Below are 20,587 nucleotides of genomic sequence, written 5' to 3'. Positions count from 1 at the left end.
GCTGCGTTCCCACCCGCTGAAGTGCCGCGAGCCGGGGGCTCAGGAGCGGTTCCGGCAGCTGGCCGAAGCCTACGACGTGCTCGGAGACCGTGAGTGCTGGGAGTTCGAGCCACAAGAACTCCCCAAATCCACACCAAAAAATCAAAAATAAATAAAATTACAAAAACGCTGACGTCTCTCCTCGTCCCCTAGCTGTGAAGAAAGGCGTCTACGACAGGTTTGGAGAAGAAGGCCTCAAAGGCGGCGTCCCCCTCGAGGGCGGTGATGATGATTCCTGGACGGGCGGCTACGTGTTCCACAACAACCCCGACAAGGTCTTCAGGGAGTTCTTCGGCGGGGACAACCCCTTCGCGGGTACGTGGGGGCTGTGGGGGCTCCCCGCGGGGTCCTGAGGCCACCTCCAGCCCCAAAATCTTGAGGTTTTTGGGGACGTTTCCCTCCCCAGCTGCTCGCACGTGCCCTGGGGTTGCTGCCAGGGGGGCTCTGCTTCTGCTCCTCCATCCTCTTCCTCGGTGCTTCCTCTTTTTTATTTCTATTTCTATTTCTATTATTTTTATTTTTATTTTTATTTTTATTTTTATTTTTATTTTTATTTTTATTTTTATTTTTATTTTTATTTTTATGCTTATTATTTATATTTTATATTTATATTTTTATTTTCATATTTATATTTTTATTTATATATTTATATATTTTTATTTTTATTATTATTCTTTTTCTTTTTCTTCTTATGCTTATTATTTATATTTTATATTTATATTTTTATTTTATATTTTTATATTTTATATTTATATTTTTATTTTCATATTTATATTTTTATTTTTATATATTTATTTATTTTTATTTTTATTATTATTCTTTTTATTTTTATTTTTTTGCTTATTTTTATGCTTATTATTTATATTTTATATTTATATTTTTATTTTTATATATTTCTATTTTCTATTTCTATTTTTATATTTGTATTTTTATTTTCATATTTATATTTTTATTTTATATTTTTATATTTATATATATATTTTTATTTTTTTACTTTATTTGTATTTTTATTGATTTTCCCCTCCTCTCACCCCCCCCCCCTTGCAGAATTCTTCGCCGAGGACGGCTCCGAGGTGGTCGTGCCCTACGGGGGGCTGCGAGGACGCGGCGTGCTGAAGCAGGACCCCCCGATCGTGCGGGATCTCCACCTCTCCCTCGAGGATCTCTTCCACGGCTGCACCAAGAAGATCAAGATCTCCCGCAGGGTAAGGGCTCGTGATAAGTTGGGGTGGGGACTTCCCCTCGCAGAACCCAAAATTTTGGGGCTGGGCCTGCGCCACGGGCCCCAAAAAACCAGGAATCGAGCCCAAAAGATGATGGAAACCCAACGGGAAGGGCTGAATTTATAGAGGGGTTTCTGCTGCTTCGCCAAACTCTTCCTCACCCTCACCTGCCCCCAAAGGTGATGAACGAGGACGGCCAAACGAGCACCATCAGGGACAAGATCCTGACCATCGACGTGCGGCCAGGCTGGAGGCAAGGCACCAGGATCACCTTCGAGAAGGAAGGGGACCAGGTAACGGCCGCGCAGGGGAGCGACGGATCCCTCCAGAGCAGAGAAGTGCTGCTGTGCTCAGGAACACAGCAAAAAATTGATTTAAAAAAGAGCCCTTTCTGGCCATTTTTTTATTTCTGGCCATTTTTTTAATTTCTGGCCATTTTTTCTTTCTGGCCATTTTTTATTTCTGTTTTTCTTTCTGTTTTTTCTTTCCGTCTGACTTTTCCTTCGGATAAAACTAACCGAAAGTGGCAGCGTTCCGTCTGTCCTCACCTTTGCAAAACTTGATTTTTATTTTAATATTAATATTTTTTAATATATATATTTTTTAATATTAAAGATTTTAATTTCTTTTTAGCCTTTTGGCTCGGCAGGAGACTTTGATAAAGACATTTTTTTTCCCCTTAAATGACGAAAATCCCTTTCTTTTCTCCCCAGCCAGCAGGGAGCAAGCGGTCATGTCACCTTCCCCTATCTAAAGCTTTTCCATCTCAATTTTCCCTTTTTTTCCCCTTTGCTTTCAGGGTCCCAACGTCATCCCAGCTGACATCACCTTCGTTGTCCGGGAGAAACCTCACCTGAGGTTCAAAAGGGCCGACGACAACCTCAGCTACGTGGCCACCATCCCCCTGGGAAAGGTGAGGAGCCAGTGGGTGAGAAGCTGCCTCCTCCTGCGCTCTGAGGGGCCCCAAAAACCTCCAGGAACGGGCGCAGAGCAGCTGCTGGGTGCTGGGAGGCTGCAGAGGCTGCTTGGTGGGGGTATTTTTATTATTATTATTATTTTTTATTATTTTTTTTATCCCTTTGGGGCTGAAAAATGCAGCTCCGGGGCTCTGCTGTGTCTCGCAGGCGCTGGTCGGCTGCACGGTGGAGGTGAGGACGCTGGACGGGCGGCTGCTCAACGTCCCCATCAACGAAATCGTGCAGTGAGTCGTGCTCCTGCACCCCGTGGGGGGCTCCTCGCCTCTTTTTGGGGGGCTTCTGAGGCACGGAGGGGGGCTTGAAAGGGAAAAAACCAAGCGAGGAGGGGGCGGGTGGGGCAGCCTGCCTCCAGGGACGGAGCTGAAAAGGGGAAAATAAACCACGGGGGGAGCAAATCTGCTCCTCAGCAACTCACTCAGAAGCAGCGGGGGCTCTGGAAGGGCAGATTTGGGGAGCAGGAGCTCCTCAGCCCCCCCCCCCTTCCTCTGCTCTGCAGCCCCAAATATTGCAAGGTGGTGCCCGGCGAGGGGATGCCGCTGCCCCAAGAGCCCCGGCGCAGGGGCGACCTCCTCATCTCCTTCAACATCTGCTTCCCCAGGCAGCTCACGCCCGAGAAGAAAATGCTCCTGAAGAGCGCGCTGCTCTCCTAGGCAATAAAGCTCTGCTGCCAGCACCCAGACCGGTGCGAAAATGAGGGATTTCCGCCCCAAAACCCGGCTTCCAGGGGGTTTTGTGGGAACGGGGCGCTGGTATGGGGTCAGGGGGGAGATTTAGGGGAGCAGGAGTGCCGGGCTCCTCGTTATTCCGTAGGAGAACCCCTCACATCCCTACGTAGGTTGTAGGGGGACCAGATGAGCTTGGAGGGTTTTTCCAACCCTAACGATTGTGTAGGATGAAGGAACCCCGAGTCCCGCTGCGCTCTGACCCCATAGGGGTGATTTATTCGGGGAATCAGTGAGGAAATCCCAGGAATCACCGCGTTCCCACATCCCCCAACGCCATCCCACCTGCCCACACCTCTCCATCCCACTCTTCTCGTCCCTGCTGCCTCCAGGAGCGATGCTCTCCGGGCTGGAAACCCTACAAACGTTTTTAATTCCCCTCTAAACTCCTCTCTGGACACCTTTTCTCCCACGTCCCTCCAAGCGGCCGCCTGCAGCGCCTCCGCCCGCCTCGCTGGTCCCTCTCGGGGCCCCTTTTGGTCCTCGGCATCGTCCCCATCGTGCCGGGGGGGGTTCGGCCTCGCTGCCCCCCTTCTGCCGCAGCATTTAGGGGAATTCACTCCTGCACCTCGCCCACGCTGGCGAGAGGGGCTGGAGGGATTCAGGAAGGAGCCGGCCAGGCCAGCACCGCGGCGCGTTGCAGCTGCTCGTAGGAGATGAACATCACCACGTTCCAGGAGCCGAGGCGCAGGAAGGAGGGGACGAACCTGTACGGGGCAAAACGGGGCTGAAGGGGACGTCCCCGAAACCCCAAAACCCTTCTGGGGGCATCCCAAAGGTGCTGAGCCCCCCCCTGCTGCCCGTGCGTGCCGTAATATCGCGTTTTTTACCCCCCCCGGTGCCTGTGCGTGTGGCAATTTTGGGTTTTTTCCCCCAAACTCACCCCTTGTAGAGGCCGGCGAGGCCGTCCTGCATCAGTAGGGCCAGGAGGCAGCTGGGCACGTTGCGGTACTGCCCGGGGCCGGCGTTCATGTAGCGCGTCTTCACCACGTCCACCGGCGACGCCACCACCGTGGCGCAGAACCCGGCCCCGAAAGCGGCCACGAAGTGACAGGGGACGTTGTCTGGGGACGAGAGGGAGGAAAAAAAAAAATGGGGCCGTGAGGGTTTTAGGAACGGGGACGGCGCCCGGTGGCGTCCCCTGCCCCCGGCCTCACCTGTCAGCAGCTGCGCCTGCAGCAGCGCGTCCTTGATCAGGTCGTAGGTGACGAGCTCCCCGCAGTTGACGATGGCGTTGCGGGCGATGTTGGGCAGCGTCCCTGGGAGGGAGGGAAGGAAAAGGGCGGTGGCACCGGGGACGGCGCTCGGGGAGAAATTGGGAAGAAATTGGGAAGAAATTCTGCCCTCTGAGGGCGCTGAGGGCCTGGCCCAGGCTGCCCAGAGGAGCTGGGGGTGCCCCAGCCCTGGCAGCGCCCAAGGCCGGGCTGAGCGGGATTTTCATCTCCCTTCCAACCCAAACCCTTCTCCTCCTCCCTTCCCGTTCCCAAACTCGACCCCTTTACCTCTCCAGAGCCCTCGGACTCCCTCCTCCCTGGCAATGGTTCTGTAGGCGTCCACGGTGCCGCTGTAGCGCCGGGCGCTGTCCGGCAGCGCCCCGTGGGCCTGGAATCGCACCTTGACCACGTCGGTGGGTTGGGCGCACGTCACCGCCACCGCGCCCGTGGTGCAGCCCGCCAGCAGCCTCGCCCCCAGCCCCGTGCCTGCGGGAATTCACACACGGGTCAGATTTGGGATGAGTTTTAGGGTCGGGCACCATTGGGGAGAGCTCAGGGATGGTGTTTGCGCCCGCGGCACCGCACGGGGCAGGGTCCTGGCGGGTGCCGCACTCACTCTCGGCCCCTTTCGGGGTGTAGAGCTGCTTGACCGAGTCGTAGAGCCCGATGCGGATGGAGGCGAAGCTCATCTGGCGCTGCAGCCCCGCCGCCAGCCCGCTGTAGAGGCTGCGGGGCCCCTCGGTGCGCACCATGGTGCTCAGCGTGCCCAAAACGCCCCGGTACTCCACCGTGCTGGGGCTGCGGGGGATCCGCACCTCGCCCTGGATCTGTAGGGCGCCGACAGCGTCACCTTACCCCTCTGCCGCCCTAAAACGAGCCCGTTTGGGGGCTTTTATGTTTTTTTTTTTTACCTGCAGCCTCACTTTGGCGGTGTCCAGGGGGAAGGTGCAGACGTCGGCGATGCAGGCGGCCGTCCCGGCGCTGAGGAACTTGACAGCTGCCGGCGGGGGCACCTCGGGGGGCTTCAGGCCCACCATGGCCACGGGGGCTGCAAGGGAAGGCGGAGGGGCTCGGTCCAGGCCCCCGGGTTGGGGACAGAGGTGACAATTTCCCAGGGTGGCTCCGGCTGCCTTGGGACAGGCTCAGAAGCCAAATTCTTCCCCCTTTTCTTCACCCGGGGCCTTACCATGGGGGCAGCGCGTCCCCGGCTGCCTCCTCACACCTCTCTGCTCGCAGCCATCGCCCTGCAAGCCAGCTCCTTGGCCCTCCCTTTATATAGCACCCAGGGGACGTTCCAGCAGCTGCCAGTGTCGGGTGACAGCAAAACCCCGTCCCCTGGTGGCATTTGAGCTGCCTGGAATCCACCAGGGGGTTGCTGCGCTTCGATCCCTGCTCCAAAAACGCTCCTGCCCCGCTGGGATCGCTGCTGAGCGTGTTTACCAGCGGGATTTCCTACAACAGCCACCACAACGTGGCCCCTGAGCTCACGTGGAGCGACCCCAAGGCAAGGACCCGAAGGAAAAACCTTTTGGTGTCCGTGCCCAGGCTCGGACAGCAAAACCCCGCTGGGCAAAGGCTCGGGGTGCAGCTCAGGACAGTGCTGGAGGCTGAGGATGGGATAAAAGCTCAACAATTATCCTTTTTCTTCCCTTTCCTGCTGTCTTAAAACTCACAGCCGTGCTGGCGTGGTGCTCCCAACCCCACCCTGGGGTTTTTGGGGAGGAGGAAGCCCTCGTGGCCCTCCTGTTCTTGCAGGGGAAGCTGAGGACGTGTGCTACGGGGATGCTTGGCACAGCGCAGCCCAAGGGGCTCTGGAAATGGTTTCACCTCCCCGCAGGGGCAAGGAGAGAGACACCGGTGGTGAATTACGCTTTTAGGACTGGCCCACGAAAGACAAAAGTGTAGAAAAGGGGGAAAAAAGGGATGATGAAACTGGTTCCCTCCATTCTGACCCCAAAACCCCAAAAGTGGGGTTTTAAAGGCAGTTTTTTTCCAGAGAGGATGGCCTTGGGCAAGGCAGCAATGCTGTCCCCTCGCAAAGCACGGACCTTTACGGGACACATGAGGGCCCCGAGGCTGCTGTAGGATCAAGCCCTGCTCACCCGGAAAGAAGAAATCCTAATTTTATTGAAACACAAACAGCGGTCGAGGACTGGTACAAAAATAACTTAGCTCGGTTTGCATCAAAGCCGTTATCAAACAGGTACAAAAATAATTTACGTTATAAAAGTGCCACACGAAAAACCCTTCTGTACACACCCCGCTATTTTACAGGACCCCTTGGTCTGTATTTACACGAGCACCTCGCACTCACAGGATCACCAAACTGCTTCCCAGCAGCGATTTTGGGGTGTAGGAGGCGGGCAGGGAGCTCATCTCCTCTCCCCGTCCCCAGCACACGCGGGCAGGGAGGCAGCAGCCCTCAGCTCCCTGCAGGGACGGCCGATTTTTAAGGTATTTTTAATGGTTTTAATGGCTTCAACCTCCTCTGGTTGAAGACAAAGGAGCTGCCCCAAAATGGGGCGCTTCACCCAGCTCATCAAAAAAATAAAATAAAAGGGAGTGGAGAAGTTTTTGGAGAGATTTCACAGGAATGAGGCTCAGAAATCGAGCAGGTGCCACCCTGGGAGCTGGCCTCGCGAGGTGCAGTCTCTCAGTTTCCCTTGGCTGACCCCCAGGCTCTGCCTCCCTTTAAATTAACCCCAATTAGACAAATTAAATATCAGAGATCGAAGCCAGCTGCTGCCTTCTCCTCCCCCGGAGGCCTCAGCCTTTCCCTGTGTGGCAGGCAGGAGCCGTGGCTTGGACATCAGCTGCTGCGGCCGGCCTCTCACCCTCACTAATCCTTCTTGGAGAGCTGAGCAGAGAAAATCCGGGCGATTCTTTGGGTTTCTTCTTCTGAGATCGCTGCTGGGGCCAGCGCCGGCCTCTGATGGTTCGGCCTTCGGTAGGGGATCCCTCCCAGCGCAGCTCCGTGTCTGCTCTGGGGAGAGAAGGAACAAAATTTTAGAGATCTGCGAGCTCTGCCCGGTGCTGGGTATAAATTTTGCAGCCTGTGAGCAGCTGGATAGGCAGAAATCACCTTCCTGAGTTTTTTTCTCGCTCACCGGTTCTCCTCCAAGGGCTTTTTCTCACTCTGCACACTGAGAGGCATCGTGGCCCGAGCTGGGTGTGGGTGCTCCTCGTTTTTGGAAATATCTCAGCATCCTTCTCAATATCCCCATTTTCTCCTTCCCAGGTTATACCTGAGTGTCCGTTTCAAACAGAACCACTGAACAAAAATCCCCAGCTTCGGAGCCCTTCTCTGGCCACGCTCCAGGGCCTCGATGTCCTTCTGGGAGTGAGGGGCCCAAAGCTGAACCCAGCACTCGAGGGGCGGCCTCAGCAGAGCAGAGCCCAGGGGGACGAGCACCTCGGATGCTGTTGTGGCCTTGGTGTCCCAAAAGAGAAGGGCTCGTCCGGGATTTGAACCCGGGACCTCTCGCACCCTAAGCGAGAATCATACCCCTAGACCAACGAGCCCCACATTTGGGGTGCTGAGGCAGCTGAGGACCCAGCCCCGGGTGCCCGTGTGGGATGTGCGGTGCGGGGCTGGGACCTCGCTGCCCACAGGGCTGAGGCTCTCCCGGAGGCTGGCGCTGCCTCCGAAAGCTGACACCAGCCCGGCCTTTGGCCCACATCCCCGGGCTGCCTCCTCCATCTCCGCCTCAAGGCGGTGTTTGGGGAGGAAAACGGCTTTTTTAGGAGCAAGCAGTCTGTTTTATTCTTCTGCCGGGTTCAGACGGCGAGCACACCGAGTGGCAGCTCTGTGACAGCTCTGCTGGTGAAGGAAAAGAGGTCTGTGGGACAAAATACGGCCCTGCCCTACATGGGTTGGGTGTAGCTGTGCTTGTTGGAGCCCAGGGTGAGGGATGAGAGGCTCGGGAAGAGCCTAAAGCTGCTTTAACACCAGTTCCACGTCCCACACACAGACAAGGCCAAGAGGCTGTCACCCCACACCGACATCTCCCAAATTTAATCTTCGGCTGTGCTGACCCGGCCTGGCAGGCGGGAGGGCTGATGCTCCCCACCACAGCTCGCTGCTGTAACCAGTTGGATAATTTCCCCTTAAATGTTTCCATCCCTCAGGTGCTGCTTTGATTTTTGCTCTTTACAGAATCACAGAGAAAACCAACACGTGAAAGAAGTGAGGGTGACGGAGCACTGGGACAGCCCAGGGAGGTTGTGGGGTCTCTGGAGATATTTAAGGCCCGTCTGGATGCCAACCTGGGCAGCCTGCTCTATGGAACTGCTTTGGTAGGGAGTTGGACCCCCCAGCAGCTGGACTTCCTCACAGATATCACAGTGCCACTAAACATGGGGTTTTAGCACACAAAGCAACTCCCATTTCAGTGAAAACCTAACGTATTAATTGGAAAAGCCCTCCAAGATCACCTGGTCCAACCTCCCCCTACCACCAATGTCCCCACCAAGCCCTGTCCCCAAGCACCACGTCCAACCTCTCCTTGAACACCCCCAGGGACGGGGACTCCCCCACCTCCCTGGGCAACCCGTCCCAAGGCCTGACCGCTCTTGCTGAGCAGAAATGTCTCCTCATTGCCAACCTGAGCCTCCCCTGGCACAACTCGAGGCCGTTCCCTCTGCTCCTGGCCCTGCTTCCCTGTGAGCAGAGGCCCTGCTGGCCACACAAACCCGATGCCGTTGGCCTTGGTGCCCTAAAAGAGAAGGGCTCGTCCGGGATTTGAACCCGGGACCTCTCGCACCCTAAGCGAGAATCATACCCCTAGACCAACGAGCCCCACATTTGGGGTGCTGAGGCAGCTGAGGACCCAGCCCCGGGTGCCCGTGTGGGATGTGCGGTGCGGGGCTGGGACCTCGCTGCCCACAGGGCTGAGGCTCTCCCGGAGGCTGGCGCTGGCTCCGAAAGCTGACACCAGCCCGGCCTTTGGCCCACATCCCCGGGCTGCCTCCTCCATCTCCGCCTCAAGGCGGTGTTTGGGGAGGAAAACGGCTTTTTTAGGAGCAAGCAGTCCGTTTTATTCTTCTGCCAGGTTCAGACGGCGAGCACGCCGAGTGGTAGCTCTGTGACAGCTCTGCTGGTGAAGGAAAAGAGGTCTGTGGGACAAAATACGGCCCTGCCCTGCACGGGCTGGGTGTAGCTTTGCTTGTTGGAGCCCAGGGTGAGGGATGAGAGGCTCGGGAAGAGCCTAAAGCTGCTTTAACACCAGTTCCACTTGTCACACACAAACAAGGCCAAGAGGCTGTCACCCCACACCGACATCTCCCAAATTTAATCTTTGGCTGTGCTGACCCGGCCTGGTCCTGCACCGGCCTGGCAGGCAGGAGGACTGATGCTCCCCACCACAGCTCGCTGCTGTAACCAGTTGGATAATTTCCCCTTAAATGTTTCCATCCCTCATGTGCTGCTTTGATTTTTGCTCTTTACAGAATCACAGAGAAAACCAACACGAAAAAAGAGGTGAGGGTGACAGAGCACTGGGACAGGCTGCCCAGGGAGGTTGTGGGGTCTCTGGAGATATTTAAGGCCCGTCTGGATGCCCACCTGGGCAGCCTGCTGTAGGGAACTGCTTTGGCAGGGGGGTCGGACCCCCCAGCAGCTGGACTTCCTCACAGATATCACAGTGCCACTAAACATGGGGTTTTAGCACACAAAGCAACTCCCATTTCAGTGAAAACCTAATGTTAAAAACCTAATTAATTGGAAAAGCCCTCCAGGATCGCCTGTTCCAACCTCCCCCTACCACCAATGTCACCACCAAGCCCTGTCCCCAGGCACCACGTCCAAGCTCTCCTTGAACACCCCCAGGGACGGGGACTCCCCCACCTCCCTGGGCAACCCGTCCCAAGGCCTGACCGCTCTTGCTGAGCAGAAATGTCTCCTCATTGCCAACCTGAGCCTCCCCTGGCACAACTCGAGGCCGTTCCCTCTGCTCCTGGCCCTGCTTCCCTGTGAGCAGAGGCCCTGCTGGCCACACAAACCCGATGCCGTTGGCCTTGGTGTCCCAAAAGAGAAGGGCTCGTCCGGGATTTGAACCCGGGACCTCTCGCACCCTAAGCGAGAATCATACCCCTAGACCAACGAGCCCCACATTTGGGGTGCTGAGGCAGCTGAGGACCCAGCCCCGGGTGCCCGTGTGGGATGTGCGGTGCGGGGCTGGGACCTCGCTGCCCACAGGGCTGAGGCTCTCCTGGAGGCCGGCGCTGGCTGGGAAAGCTGACACCAGCCCGGCCTTTGGCCCACATCCCCGGGCTGCCTCCTCCATCCCCGCCTCAGGGCGGTGTTTGGGGAGGAAAACGGCTTTTTTAGGAGCAAGCAGTCTGTTTTTTTCTTGTGCTGGGTAACGCTCACTGAGACGACAGCGCTGCTCGCTGGCTGCCTGGTCCATAAAAAGGATGACACGGGTGGGAACAGCTCGCTTGCCTTCACATCCAGCAGTGCAGAAAAGGCTCACAACAAACCAGCTCTAAATGATCGTAACTAAAAACCAAGTCCCCGTTTTGTACTGTGAATGATGTAAATGACACACAGAGTGCTACAAAAGACTTCAGACCACCCAGGAAAACAGCTAGGGCCTGTGATCCTCTAAAAACAGCATCAATTCTTATCATCCTGAAAAATACACATCGATATTTACAAGAATCCTTTGTTTTTCTCTCTGTTCTAGGATAACCTTGCCTCAACCAAACGTAAGAAGCTGAGAGGTATTAAACACACACCTGGCAACATCAGGAGCTTAAAAGCGAGGAAAAAGAGGTGCTCGCTGGCCACCCCACCTCCTTTTTACTCTGCTCAAGGCTGTCCAGAGAAGACGGGTCAGCAGCTTTTTCTTGCCACCCTGCTCCCTGAGCAAACTGTTTGGGAAACAGCTGAAACCTCCGTGTTGGCTCACGCTGGCTCTCTGGTCTCTGTGCAGCATTCGTTAGCTGTTCATGGAGAAAAATGTTCACAGGGAGAGCTCAGGGCTGGTGAAAGGCTTCCAATGTCAGTGTGCCAAGGCAGCATCCGCTCCTGACCACCAGCTTTATGTAGCTGCAAAGAATTTACACGGACTGCCTCATCCCTTCAACCAGAAAGGCCTAAAAAAAAGCCAAAGCAACCCAAACACAGCAAGGAATTCCCATGTGGGAGCTACGTGTGATGCTACAGGAGATGCGGGTTTCTATTGGAGCAGGTTTATGTTGTCTGATGGAGAACTTTTGAGATTTCATTACTGAAACTAAAAGTTTCCTGGACAGTGCAGAACCTGCCTTCTAGAAACTGGTTCCCAAATTCTTCTCTCACGAGCATTTGTGCTGTACACAGACTCTCTGGGCACAGCTTGCCAGGGAGATGCAGCAGCTCGTGTTTTGCAGCTCATGTTTTGAAGCTCCTGGCGCAATGGCTCGCCCCAAAGGAGCCCCGTGCTCTTAAACTGAAAACACCACAGGAGAGCAGCTGCCTGCTGCTGTTAGATGACACCAAGGTGATGGATTGTGGTTTGTACATTCCTGACTGCCAGTAAACGAGGTGGGCTTGCAAACATAGCACTTGCACGGTTTTTCAGACAGAGAGAGGTGCCCAAAATCCTATTGCTCCAGTTTTTGCTCCAGTACTCCTGTACTTCCCTTTACAGCCATTTTTCTTTGAAATATGTAAATTCCCTACACACACAGCTTTTAGCATGGCATTTTGGCCTCAGCGCTGCGTTTTTAGGGTGCATTTTCCTCGGAAAAATGTGAGAAGAAGAGGACTTACGCACAGAAGGCTGCTTTGCTTTCCTTTTTATAGAAGAGGCTGCGATACGGCAGGACACTTAAACCAGCCTGGGCTTACCTACCTGCTGTGCACCAGGGGTTCGAGCAAAGCACAGGGATTTATTGGCATTTTGGAGGTCCTGGGGGTCGGCTCGTTTCAAGGTCAGAGAATCTGGGTAAGCACCTTGGCAGCGAGCAGCATTTCAGCCCTTGCTTTCAGCAAGCAGGACAAGTTTTGTCTGCACGCTGACGCAGGAGTGAAAGCAGATCTGTGTTAATAGGCTACAACGCAGTGACCTTGCACCTACTTCTGCTTTCTGGACAGCAAAAGCTTCGTGTCCCAACGCAGACAGCATGCCCTGTCCCAGGCAGACGTGGGGAATACAGCTTCTGATCACGAAAATGAAGAAGAACGTCAGCATTTCTGTTCAGCAGGTTAAGAGGAGAAGTTTACTGGCTCTGGGGAACTTGCTTGAGGAAAAAAAAGGAGAGCTTTCATGGCTGAAACTGAAAAGGGAGCAGATCAAGAACAAACCAAGAAAGGATGTTTGGACCTTTGCAGGCCAGCTGCAGTTTTAGAACACCTCAAAGGTGCTAAGTTTGTGTTATGAAAGTGTTGTTTCTAGTCTACACTGAAGGTACAGCCATACAAAATAATTCCTTATGCTGAGTAAAACAGGTTTCAATGGAAGTTTCTTATCCTTTTTGTAGAAGCGAGGAGAAAATAAAGATATTTTAATGCAAAGTTTAACTCTCCTGGTTTTAAATACTTGTTTTTCCCCCCAGACAGCTTCACACCAGTAGACTGGGCCACTCTGAAAGGCAGCAAACCTTACCATGGGCTTCCCAGCTAGCACCTCATTGCAATAATGTTTTATTTTTTTGCTCTAGCGTGTGATTACCTGAAACCCTAACCAGAATCAGCGCTGCAGTGCCCTCCGTGTGAGTGGATGTTATCTAAAAAGACTTTTTTGCCTCAAAAACTCATCACTAATATATAAAATAGCACAGAACATATGAATGCAGTTCAGGCAGAGAGGGAGGAGAAGCAAGGCCAGAGGTTACAGCCAGTAAGAAGATCTGAACCATAATCTGGGCCACCTACACAATGGCTCTGATTCATTAAAAAATAGTTGTAGCTTTAAAGTAACCACGATACAGTGCTGGATGCCGTTAAGTTTAGCATCAAAGTTTTTCCCCAGGTTATATCAGGACCAGCCGGGAAAAGGGCTGAGTGGAGACAAGTGCAAAGCCGCTCCCTGAACTTGAGACGGGGCAGAAATCGAACCTGGCCTGCTGGGTCACAGCAGGTGACAAGAGTGGAACGGGAAAGCCGGGAAGGACCTCAAGAAACTGGACATGAATCTGATGTGGTGGAGGAAAAAAGGTCAAACATTTGTTTTTTTTACATTTTGTGAGGCTCTGAAAAATTCGGGTCCCTGCCACGTGGCCTGAGCTGCTGCAGCACCTCTCACCACAGACCCACAAGTCCTCGCAGCACGACTTGGGAAAACCTTTTTGTCTCAAAATTCTGCCATCTCCTCTGAGGTGACCACCCGCTTCGCCTCCTCACCGGTTTTTCCTCGCTTTGTGGAGAAAGGCAGGGAAAGCAGGGAGTCAGGCACCACGGGGAGAGGTGTCAGGAACGCCAGCAAGGCCAGGAGGGAGACTTGCCAAGCGCCATGTGAGCGACAGGGGACTGCTGATCTTCAGATGATAACAGCTCAGATTTCGGCCTCGCCGTCACGCTGGGCGTTTGCTGAACTGTGCGGAAACTAAACAAACCCAGATTTAGAAACTGAGGTCCCTCGGCGCTAGCTAGGAAGAAAAATAAGAGAAAGCAGCTTTCCTGAACGGCGGCGTAACGCTGGCATAAAATGTAAAGCTTCCTGCTCTTCACATCGGGCGCTTGATGGTGGCTGATAGCATGGGGCAGCACCGAGTCCTGTCTCAACAGATGTCTAAAAAGTGATACTGCAAAAGATTAGCTCTAGTTACTCCTGGAATTAAGCTGGTTTAAGGTCAGCTATATCAAAAACAGGGTCTTACTAATATCCTCCCTAATTATTGATCAGTTTTAGGGGTGTGTTCCTAGCCACTAAGCTTAGCACTGCACAGAGAGGGAATTAGAATAAAATTGGTATTAGCAGCAAACTGTAGGTTTGAGTTCTGCTTTGCAGATGCAGAGAAGGACAGGGTGCTTCCAGGAGGAAGCAGAAGCTTTCAGAGAAAGCAAAATGTGGAAGAGGCAGTGAATTAGAGAGTAAGGGGGTATGGAGAGAGGGGAACACGGAATTCAAAGGAGATTCCCCAGGAGAAACATGGCAGAGATTCTGCTTGGGGTTTTGGGATTTTATCTGCTTTGGGTTTTATTGGAAGTGTTTAGATATAGCATGAAAAGCATGCTTAACGAGCACTGAGACATACTGCAGCCTAGGTGTTATTGTCAAACTACATCCAAGGATCCTGAAAGCACACTGTGACTGCGACTGCTCTGACAGAGTTCTGTATTTTCATCAGGAACAAGTTTCAAAGGCTTTAGAAAAGGATAAGCCTTGTGTAAATAAGAAAAAAGATCATTTTAACAATGCAAAACAGCAAAAATCCATGCATTTTACCCGCCTGTAAACATGTTCATTAATTTCAAATAGTTTCCACTACTCTGGAGCTATTAGACCCTGCCTGTTTTTCTTCTGTTTGATCAAGCAAGCTGCTTCTGATTACATAAATGTTCCTTACAGCATTTGTTTCATAGGTCACAGGGAGGGGAACGAACGTGTTATCTGTTCTGGGAGCAGTAAACAAATGGCCCACATGGTGCAGCACCGAGATCCACATCCACAGCCCTGCTGAGGCTGCACAGGAGTAACGGTTAGACCCCAAAACAACCGAGCCACAAACCTTCTGGAAAGAAAAAGGTCTCTACTTCCCTGCAACAAGTGAATGTTTATGCAAACAAAAACATTTATGAAGCAATAAAAGCAATTATCAGCCCATGTAAATACTTCTACTACTCCCTCTCCCTCCATCGAAGATCAGGAGTCAATGCCTCTCAAGGAGGTGCTCTCTGCTGCAAACTCCCTATTTTATCCCAATTTAAGAGGTATAAATTAGTCATAATTAAAGGTATCCCCCAAATTAGGCACCCTATATCACGATAAAGCACAAGAAAGTGAGGAGCACCTGGTAATTCCACCGACTCCAGGGGAGGAAAAGAGCAACCCCCTGACTACATGGACAAACACAAGTGTCACTGACAATGTTGAATCATGAATTTGAAAATGCTTCTCCTTGAGAGAAGAGAGATCAGAGAGATTCTCCTTGATTTGGCAGCTGTCACGACCTCTAACCTCAGCGCTGGCAGGCAAAGGAAGGGAGAAGTGCTTCCATTCCTGCTCGAACAGTTGGATTCTGTTAAGCTGGGATAAAAAAGGGAAGGACGCCCCGCACTTACCGTGGAAGGACGAGAAGAAATGCTGAGCATCCTCATGGAGGCTTCCATCTGTTGGGGTGGAAGGAAGAAGTTGGGAACAACAACGGGCTCCGGTCTGAGCAGAGCTGTTAAGGAACAACCTTTGGCAGTGTGTGACCACACAAAGCTCGGCTGGGCTGCAGGTGGGCAATGAGCCTCGTTGTAACAGCTCTGAGTGGATCCCTGATGGTGAAACTCGTTAATTTTAATCATTATGCTATCATTCTGAACACTGAATGCTGGTTACTAATGGCAAGGAAGTCCTCACTACACTCCTGAAACACACCAAGGACTTAATTAGATGATTTTAAAACCCCTTCCAACCCAAACCATCCTTCATATGACTTCTCACACCTTTCCTGGCCATCAGTTCTGGATTTATTTGACAGGGGAGAGCTCCACACAGTGAATTTCTCTTTCCCGAGGCTGACACAACTCTAACTAAGCAGTAAGCTCCTTGAATGCAATTTGTACTTAAGGAAGGGGAAGGATACAAAACAATTTTTGGTTTCTCGGAGTTTCCTGACTCTGCTGGTGGTGGATCTTCATGGCTGTCATCAGAAAAGGCACCAACGTTTCCTTTTGAGCCTGCTCGGGCAGATACACTCTTCGCACAGATCTCATTGGAACCACTTTTTTCCTCATCTTGACGATCTTCACCTAAAACCTCGCCATTTTCCTTCTCTCTCGCTGTGGTTTTTGGAATGGTCAAACCAAAGACTCCTGGAAATTCCAGAAGCTCTTCGGAGGCTGCACGAAAATCTGCATTTTGCTCTATTTGCTTAGCATTAAACGTTCTATCCCAGCTGCAACTTCCATTTTCTACAGGGCCACCAACTGTTCGATGCACTTCTGAGAAACGAGCAGAAGGCAGTAGCTCCTTCCCAGTTTTTTCTGTGACACCATTCAAGCTCTTCAAGCCTTCTATTCCTGCCCAAGGACTGCTCTGCTCTGTGCAGGGGCTGATGCATGGGCTAAGAGTGGTGAGCAGGCTTTGGTTGTCACCTTGTGGTACGCTGGCCAACGAGCTGCTCCTCCTCCTGTTCCCTTTCTGCAAACAATCTGCATCCCCCTGATCTTCAGGCCTCACGTTTAGGGGCTGCTGCTCAGCGCCCAGTTCCACCTCGGAGAGCACGCTGGACCAGGGACTGGTTTTGTCCATGAGGGTTGTTATTTCATTAAGAGTTCGTGGTTCTATAACATCTTCCTCGTATTCTTCTTCGCTGTGGGGCTGGGTGCCAAAAACACCTTCATCTCTCCGGATGTAGACATCTCTGCAGTCCGTTGGCAAAGGATGCTCGCTTTCAGGGACAGCTTGGTCTAGCAACTCCTGCAATATGTGTCTCCCAAAAGAGCACGGCAGCTGCGTATCGCTGCAAGAATTCGTTGAGTCTGACTCACCCTGGTCTTGGTGCACTTCAGTTCTGGCTTTTCCACCCTTCTGGTGGGGTACACGAGCAGCACTCGGCTTTCTGCTGTTGTCTTGATGCCCAGTAGAAGAATCTTTACTATTTTTAGTGATAGTCTGTAAATCTGATTAATAAAAACAGCATCAGTAAATGCACAGGGCAACCATTCGCCTTGCAGCTGATTTACCTGGGCTTGCTGCAGAAAATCAGTTCAACATACCAACTTTGATCAAATGACGGGCAATTATTAATTAAATACTCAAAAAACAGAAATTCACTCAGGACTATTGTTCAGTTGTTGTGGCAAAATTAAAGGGACTGAAAATGAGGAGCTGCCTGTGCTCCAGACACAGGTTCTGAAAAAAGATGGTTGAATTAGGAGCCTTGACATTAAGAGAATATAAATCCTGAAAATCTCGGGATTTATTTTACGATTTCTTTAAAAAGCCACAATCACCTGGTTTTGGTGCCTAGTTAACAGATTCTATTCAATTCTTAAATTCTCTGAAAAATTAGTTTGCCAGTGTTAGGTTAAAGAGGAAAGTACTGTTACTCTGAGGCAAGTGAAAAAGTCTTGCCACGAGGCACTGCAAGGGGGGGAGGGCATTTGGAAATGAAGGAAGAGTTTGAGACAGATTGTAGAGGAGAGTACGTAAAGAAGCAGTAAAAACAATTAACAGATGAGAAGGAGAACGACAAAAAAGCAAAATCCTGAAGAAGAAAACATGAGAAAATCAAGGTGGCAATACAAAAAGGTCAGGTTCTGGCATAACAGAAACGTGCCCTCCAGCTCCACCTCTTGGAAGTGGTGTTTCCCTGCAGGCAGCTAGAGGCAGAAAGCACAAAACAGCTTTCCAACTGGCAGCTCCCCGAGCCACAGCTTCTTTATTTTAGAAGTAATAGCATTGATTTGGTTTCCTAGTTGTTTTACTCTTCACTGTGCCTCTCTCTGGTGTAACATCACAGTGGCTTGAGTGGTTACACTAAAATAAATTAAGTGCAATCAGGAAGCAGTTAATGAAGAAAGTTAGAATGGAGCTGGGAGAAACATCAGGCAAAGTAAAAATAATATAGATCTGAAAACAAGGCATACAAAGAGATATGACTTCCTTCACTTTTGTGTCATCCCCTGGCCTTGTTAAGAATGTTTTTCTGTGTACTAATAATATGGAAAATTAATTGCACCGATGCCTGTAAAGGACTAAATGGAATGAGTATGATAAATAGAAAATAAGCTGCTTACTGAGAGCTTTGTCTCACCTACTATAAGAGCTTTATTTTTGCTGTTCATCATCGGGCATAAATTTCATGTGCAAACAGATCTATGCCAATTCCTCTCAGCAAAGAGCCACAGGCTCAGCTCAGAACCATCCTGTGGACACCCCTTTTTCTGAACAGATGCTAAAATTTCGGTAGAATTTAGGCTGTATCTCGTGAGGGCCTTCATTCCCATCTAACCTGACTTCTGAGGGTGTTTCAACTCAACACTATCACCACTGAAAGAAGTCTGAAAATCTCTTTCAAGCATTCCCCCAGTGGACTAACACATGCTGGTGACCAACACCAGGGACTGGCCTCGATTACGTGAGAAATCTGAAGATATTTTAAGGCAGCTGCTGATCAAAAATTCCAGGCCAAGTGCCAACTTACCATTGATGAGGCTGCTGACCTGAGACACCAACTGACTCGACTTTTTCAGAAGATGGTATCCGTTGGGATGCGCTTCTCGGCTCCTCACGCCTTGATGATCACTCTCCTGCTCTTCGTGGCTTGGTTTGGGTGTGTTACCGTAACTGAAGTCAGGAAAAGACCTGGTCAGCTTCTGACTGAAGTATCTCTGAACCTCATCCAGCTCACTCAAGTTGTTTCTGGAAGCAGTGGTAAAAAATTGATAAAAGCAAAACCCAAAACCACAACCAACCTACAGCAGGCTGGTTCTATTTGTATCATTCCAGTCAACTGCAAGTAAATAAGCAAACACAGGACTAAGGATTATTACTGAAAAATAGATCAGTAGATGAATGCTGAGGTTGCTCTACCTAAGCAAAAGGATGCTTTCTCAAGGACAAATTTAGGTTGGAAGTTAAAAAAAAAGGAGCTAGTTTTAAATGTACTCACTCAAAGAAAGTTGGATTGGAAATGACCTTCCAGCAGAAGTGTTAACGGCAACGTTATTACTTTGACTTTATGACTGAGCATGATAAAAATCTAAGGATTTATATCTGCTGAAGTTCTAAGGATTTTATGATATATTGCTTGTGGTAGCTGGGGAAGGGGTGGAATGACTCAGAGTCTCTTGCAGTCCCATATTCCTATAGATAATGAATTTTTTTCTCCCAAAATTTAGACCTGATCTATAAACCTGGAATCTAGTCAAAAGGAAAATAGGTGCTTCTAGGAAGAATAAAGGCATCCTGCTGGGAAAGGACATCCAGCTACACGCACGATGAAAGGGCTTGCAGGCTTGTCCTTCTGTCCATGAAAAGAAACTCAAAGGACTGTTGGCTTAACAGTGTGTGCTGCGTTGCAGATGAACAGAGATGGAAAAAGCGAAGCATTCCATCTAGATTTGAAAACACTGCTCTTACTGTTTCCCTTTGGAGACTCACTGCATTGCTAGAGCTCCTCAGTCCTAATGCTGATTTGCTCCCCAGTCCTTGCTTTTCCAATTTCATCTCATCCTGCTGTAAATCACAGCTACATCACTGATAACTTTTAATCAGTTACTGTATATTTTCATTTCCTTTAAAACACAAGAATTCTTGAGTTTCAAGCTCCGCTGTGCAAATCTAAGGCTTTGCATTACTATTTTGGCTACAGCTCTGCCTTACCTGAGAGCAGTTAGAAGAGAAGCACGTGATGACAGCGATAACGAGTCCACCTTGGCTGCCCGCTGTGCGTTTCCCTCCGCTTGCTGCAAGGACTCGTGAAATCTGCGCACATTCTGCATATGCTCTTCATGACGAGGTGCGTGCGTCTTAGGGGAATTAATTCTGCTCGGAACAGGCCTACATTTAACCACAGAAAGCAGTTTGAGACCTCTGATTTTGGGAAGTCTGCTCACTAAGAACATGCAACAGCTTTAAGCACACTAAAGAGCCACCGGTGGGTGAAACTACCTTTTCCAAATGTCATCAAGAATGGGATTTACTGAGTGTTTCAGATTTACAGTAAAACAAAAAAAACCCTGCAGCTGATAGGGGATTCACAACACCCACCAGCAGCTGTCAGTCTGGCTGTTCAGGCCAAATAATGCTGGCCCACGGACCCTCTAAATTTCAAAGGCATGTACAGGAGAAGTATCACCTCTTACATATGCTAAATAAATCAAGCATGAATTAACATGCTCTCTCGCATGTTGCTAGCTACATAAACACACCCTGGTGCTTGTTTTAAGGGACACTGAGCAGAATTTCTGCAGGATATCTGACAGTCCTAGTCCTGGAATGTGCAATACCACATTTCACCAGCCAGGAGGTATGGCAAAATTAAGGGGATACACCACTAACACTCAATTTTAACTTCTTACTGTAAAAAAAATATTCTTATAAAGGCTTGGAAGAAATAACTGCCAATTTTAGAATTGGCATATGATAAATCCTAAAGCAGAAAGCTGAAAATGCAACAATCAGGTATCATCAGTGAGAAAAAGATGTGGATTTTGTAGAAAGGCCCCAAGACTGCCATCTCCTGGGCTACCTGCTCACTGGTAAAGGGAATTTGGTAAAATCTTTCAGTCCAAACACAGGGAAAGACCTCTGACAGGGCTTTATGTT

At 50.7% G+C, this 20,587-nt stretch overlaps 3 protein-coding genes across 3 annotated transcripts in view; 1 reads left to right on the top strand and 2 right to left on the bottom strand.

The window, feature by feature from the left end:
- Positions 1 to 4: 4 nt before the first annotated feature.
- Positions 5 to 3,009, top strand: DNAJB13 (DnaJ heat shock protein family (Hsp40) member B13; the record flags this gene model as incomplete). Its single annotated transcript, XM_082784649.1, has 7 exons — positions 5 to 89; positions 193 to 354; positions 1,087 to 1,244; positions 1,442 to 1,555; positions 2,062 to 2,175; positions 2,387 to 2,463; positions 2,736 to 3,009. Coding segments are annotated over 7 exons (864 nt in total), but the record flags the coding sequence as incomplete, so codon positions are not given.
- A 144-nt stretch (positions 3,010 to 3,153) lies between these two features.
- Positions 3,154 to 5,496, bottom strand: LOC309891812 (putative mitochondrial transporter UCP3). The gene is made up of 7 exons (XM_082784664.1): positions 5,362 to 5,496; positions 5,087 to 5,223; positions 4,792 to 5,002; positions 4,464 to 4,661; positions 4,119 to 4,220; positions 3,845 to 4,025; positions 3,154 to 3,668 (listed from the first exon to the last, which is right to left on the bottom strand). Exons 2-7 carry the CDS (start codon positions 5,210 to 5,212, stop codon positions 3,563 to 3,565), a joined length of 924 nt encoding a protein of 307 aa, XP_082640790.1. The 5' UTR covers positions 5,213 to 5,223; positions 5,362 to 5,496; the 3' UTR covers positions 3,154 to 3,562.
- Positions 5,497 to 6,869: 1,373 nt separating this feature from the next.
- C2CD3 (C2 domain containing 3 centriole elongation regulator) overlaps positions 6,870 to 20,587 on the bottom strand; it is a gene marked incomplete at its 5' end in the record, with an annotated part of 48,640 nt that continues 34,922 nt past the window's right edge. Inside the window, 5 exons of the mRNA XM_082781822.1 lie at positions 6,870 to 7,158; positions 15,385 to 15,478; positions 15,897 to 16,935; positions 18,462 to 18,679; positions 19,643 to 19,819. Coding sequence (XP_082637948.1) covers positions 7,015 to 7,158; positions 15,385 to 15,478; positions 15,897 to 16,935; positions 18,462 to 18,679; positions 19,643 to 19,819 — 1,672 coding nt within the window. The 3' untranslated portion in view covers positions 6,870 to 7,014. The remainder of the gene's footprint in view (positions 7,159 to 15,384; positions 15,479 to 15,896; positions 16,936 to 18,461; positions 18,680 to 19,642; positions 19,820 to 20,587) is intronic.

The sequence above is a fragment of the Aythya marila genome (assembly GCF_965140915.1).
Source record: "Aythya marila genome assembly, chromosome: 1".
In the NCBI taxonomy this organism is placed as follows: Eukaryota; Metazoa; Chordata; class Aves; order Anseriformes; family Anatidae; genus Aythya; species Aythya marila.
The sequence above is the reverse complement of the archived record's forward strand: the minus strand, read 5'-3'. Positions and strand labels throughout refer to the sequence as shown.

Bases quoted from the DNA above. Each gene is read 5' to 3' on its own strand.
- LOC309891812 (XM_082784664.1), bottom strand. From the start codon at position 5,212: ATGGTGGGCCTGAAGCCCCCCGAGGTGCCCCCGCCGGCAGCTGTCAAG. The intron at 4,662-4,791 runs GTGAGTGCGGCA...GAATTCCCGCAG, and splicing joins CACCCCGAAAGGGGCCGAGA to GCACGGGGCTGGGGGCGAGG. The intron at 4,221-4,463 runs GTAAAGGGGTCG...CCTCCCTCCCAG, and splicing joins AGTCCGAGGGCTCTGGAGAG to GGACGCTGCCCAACATCGCC.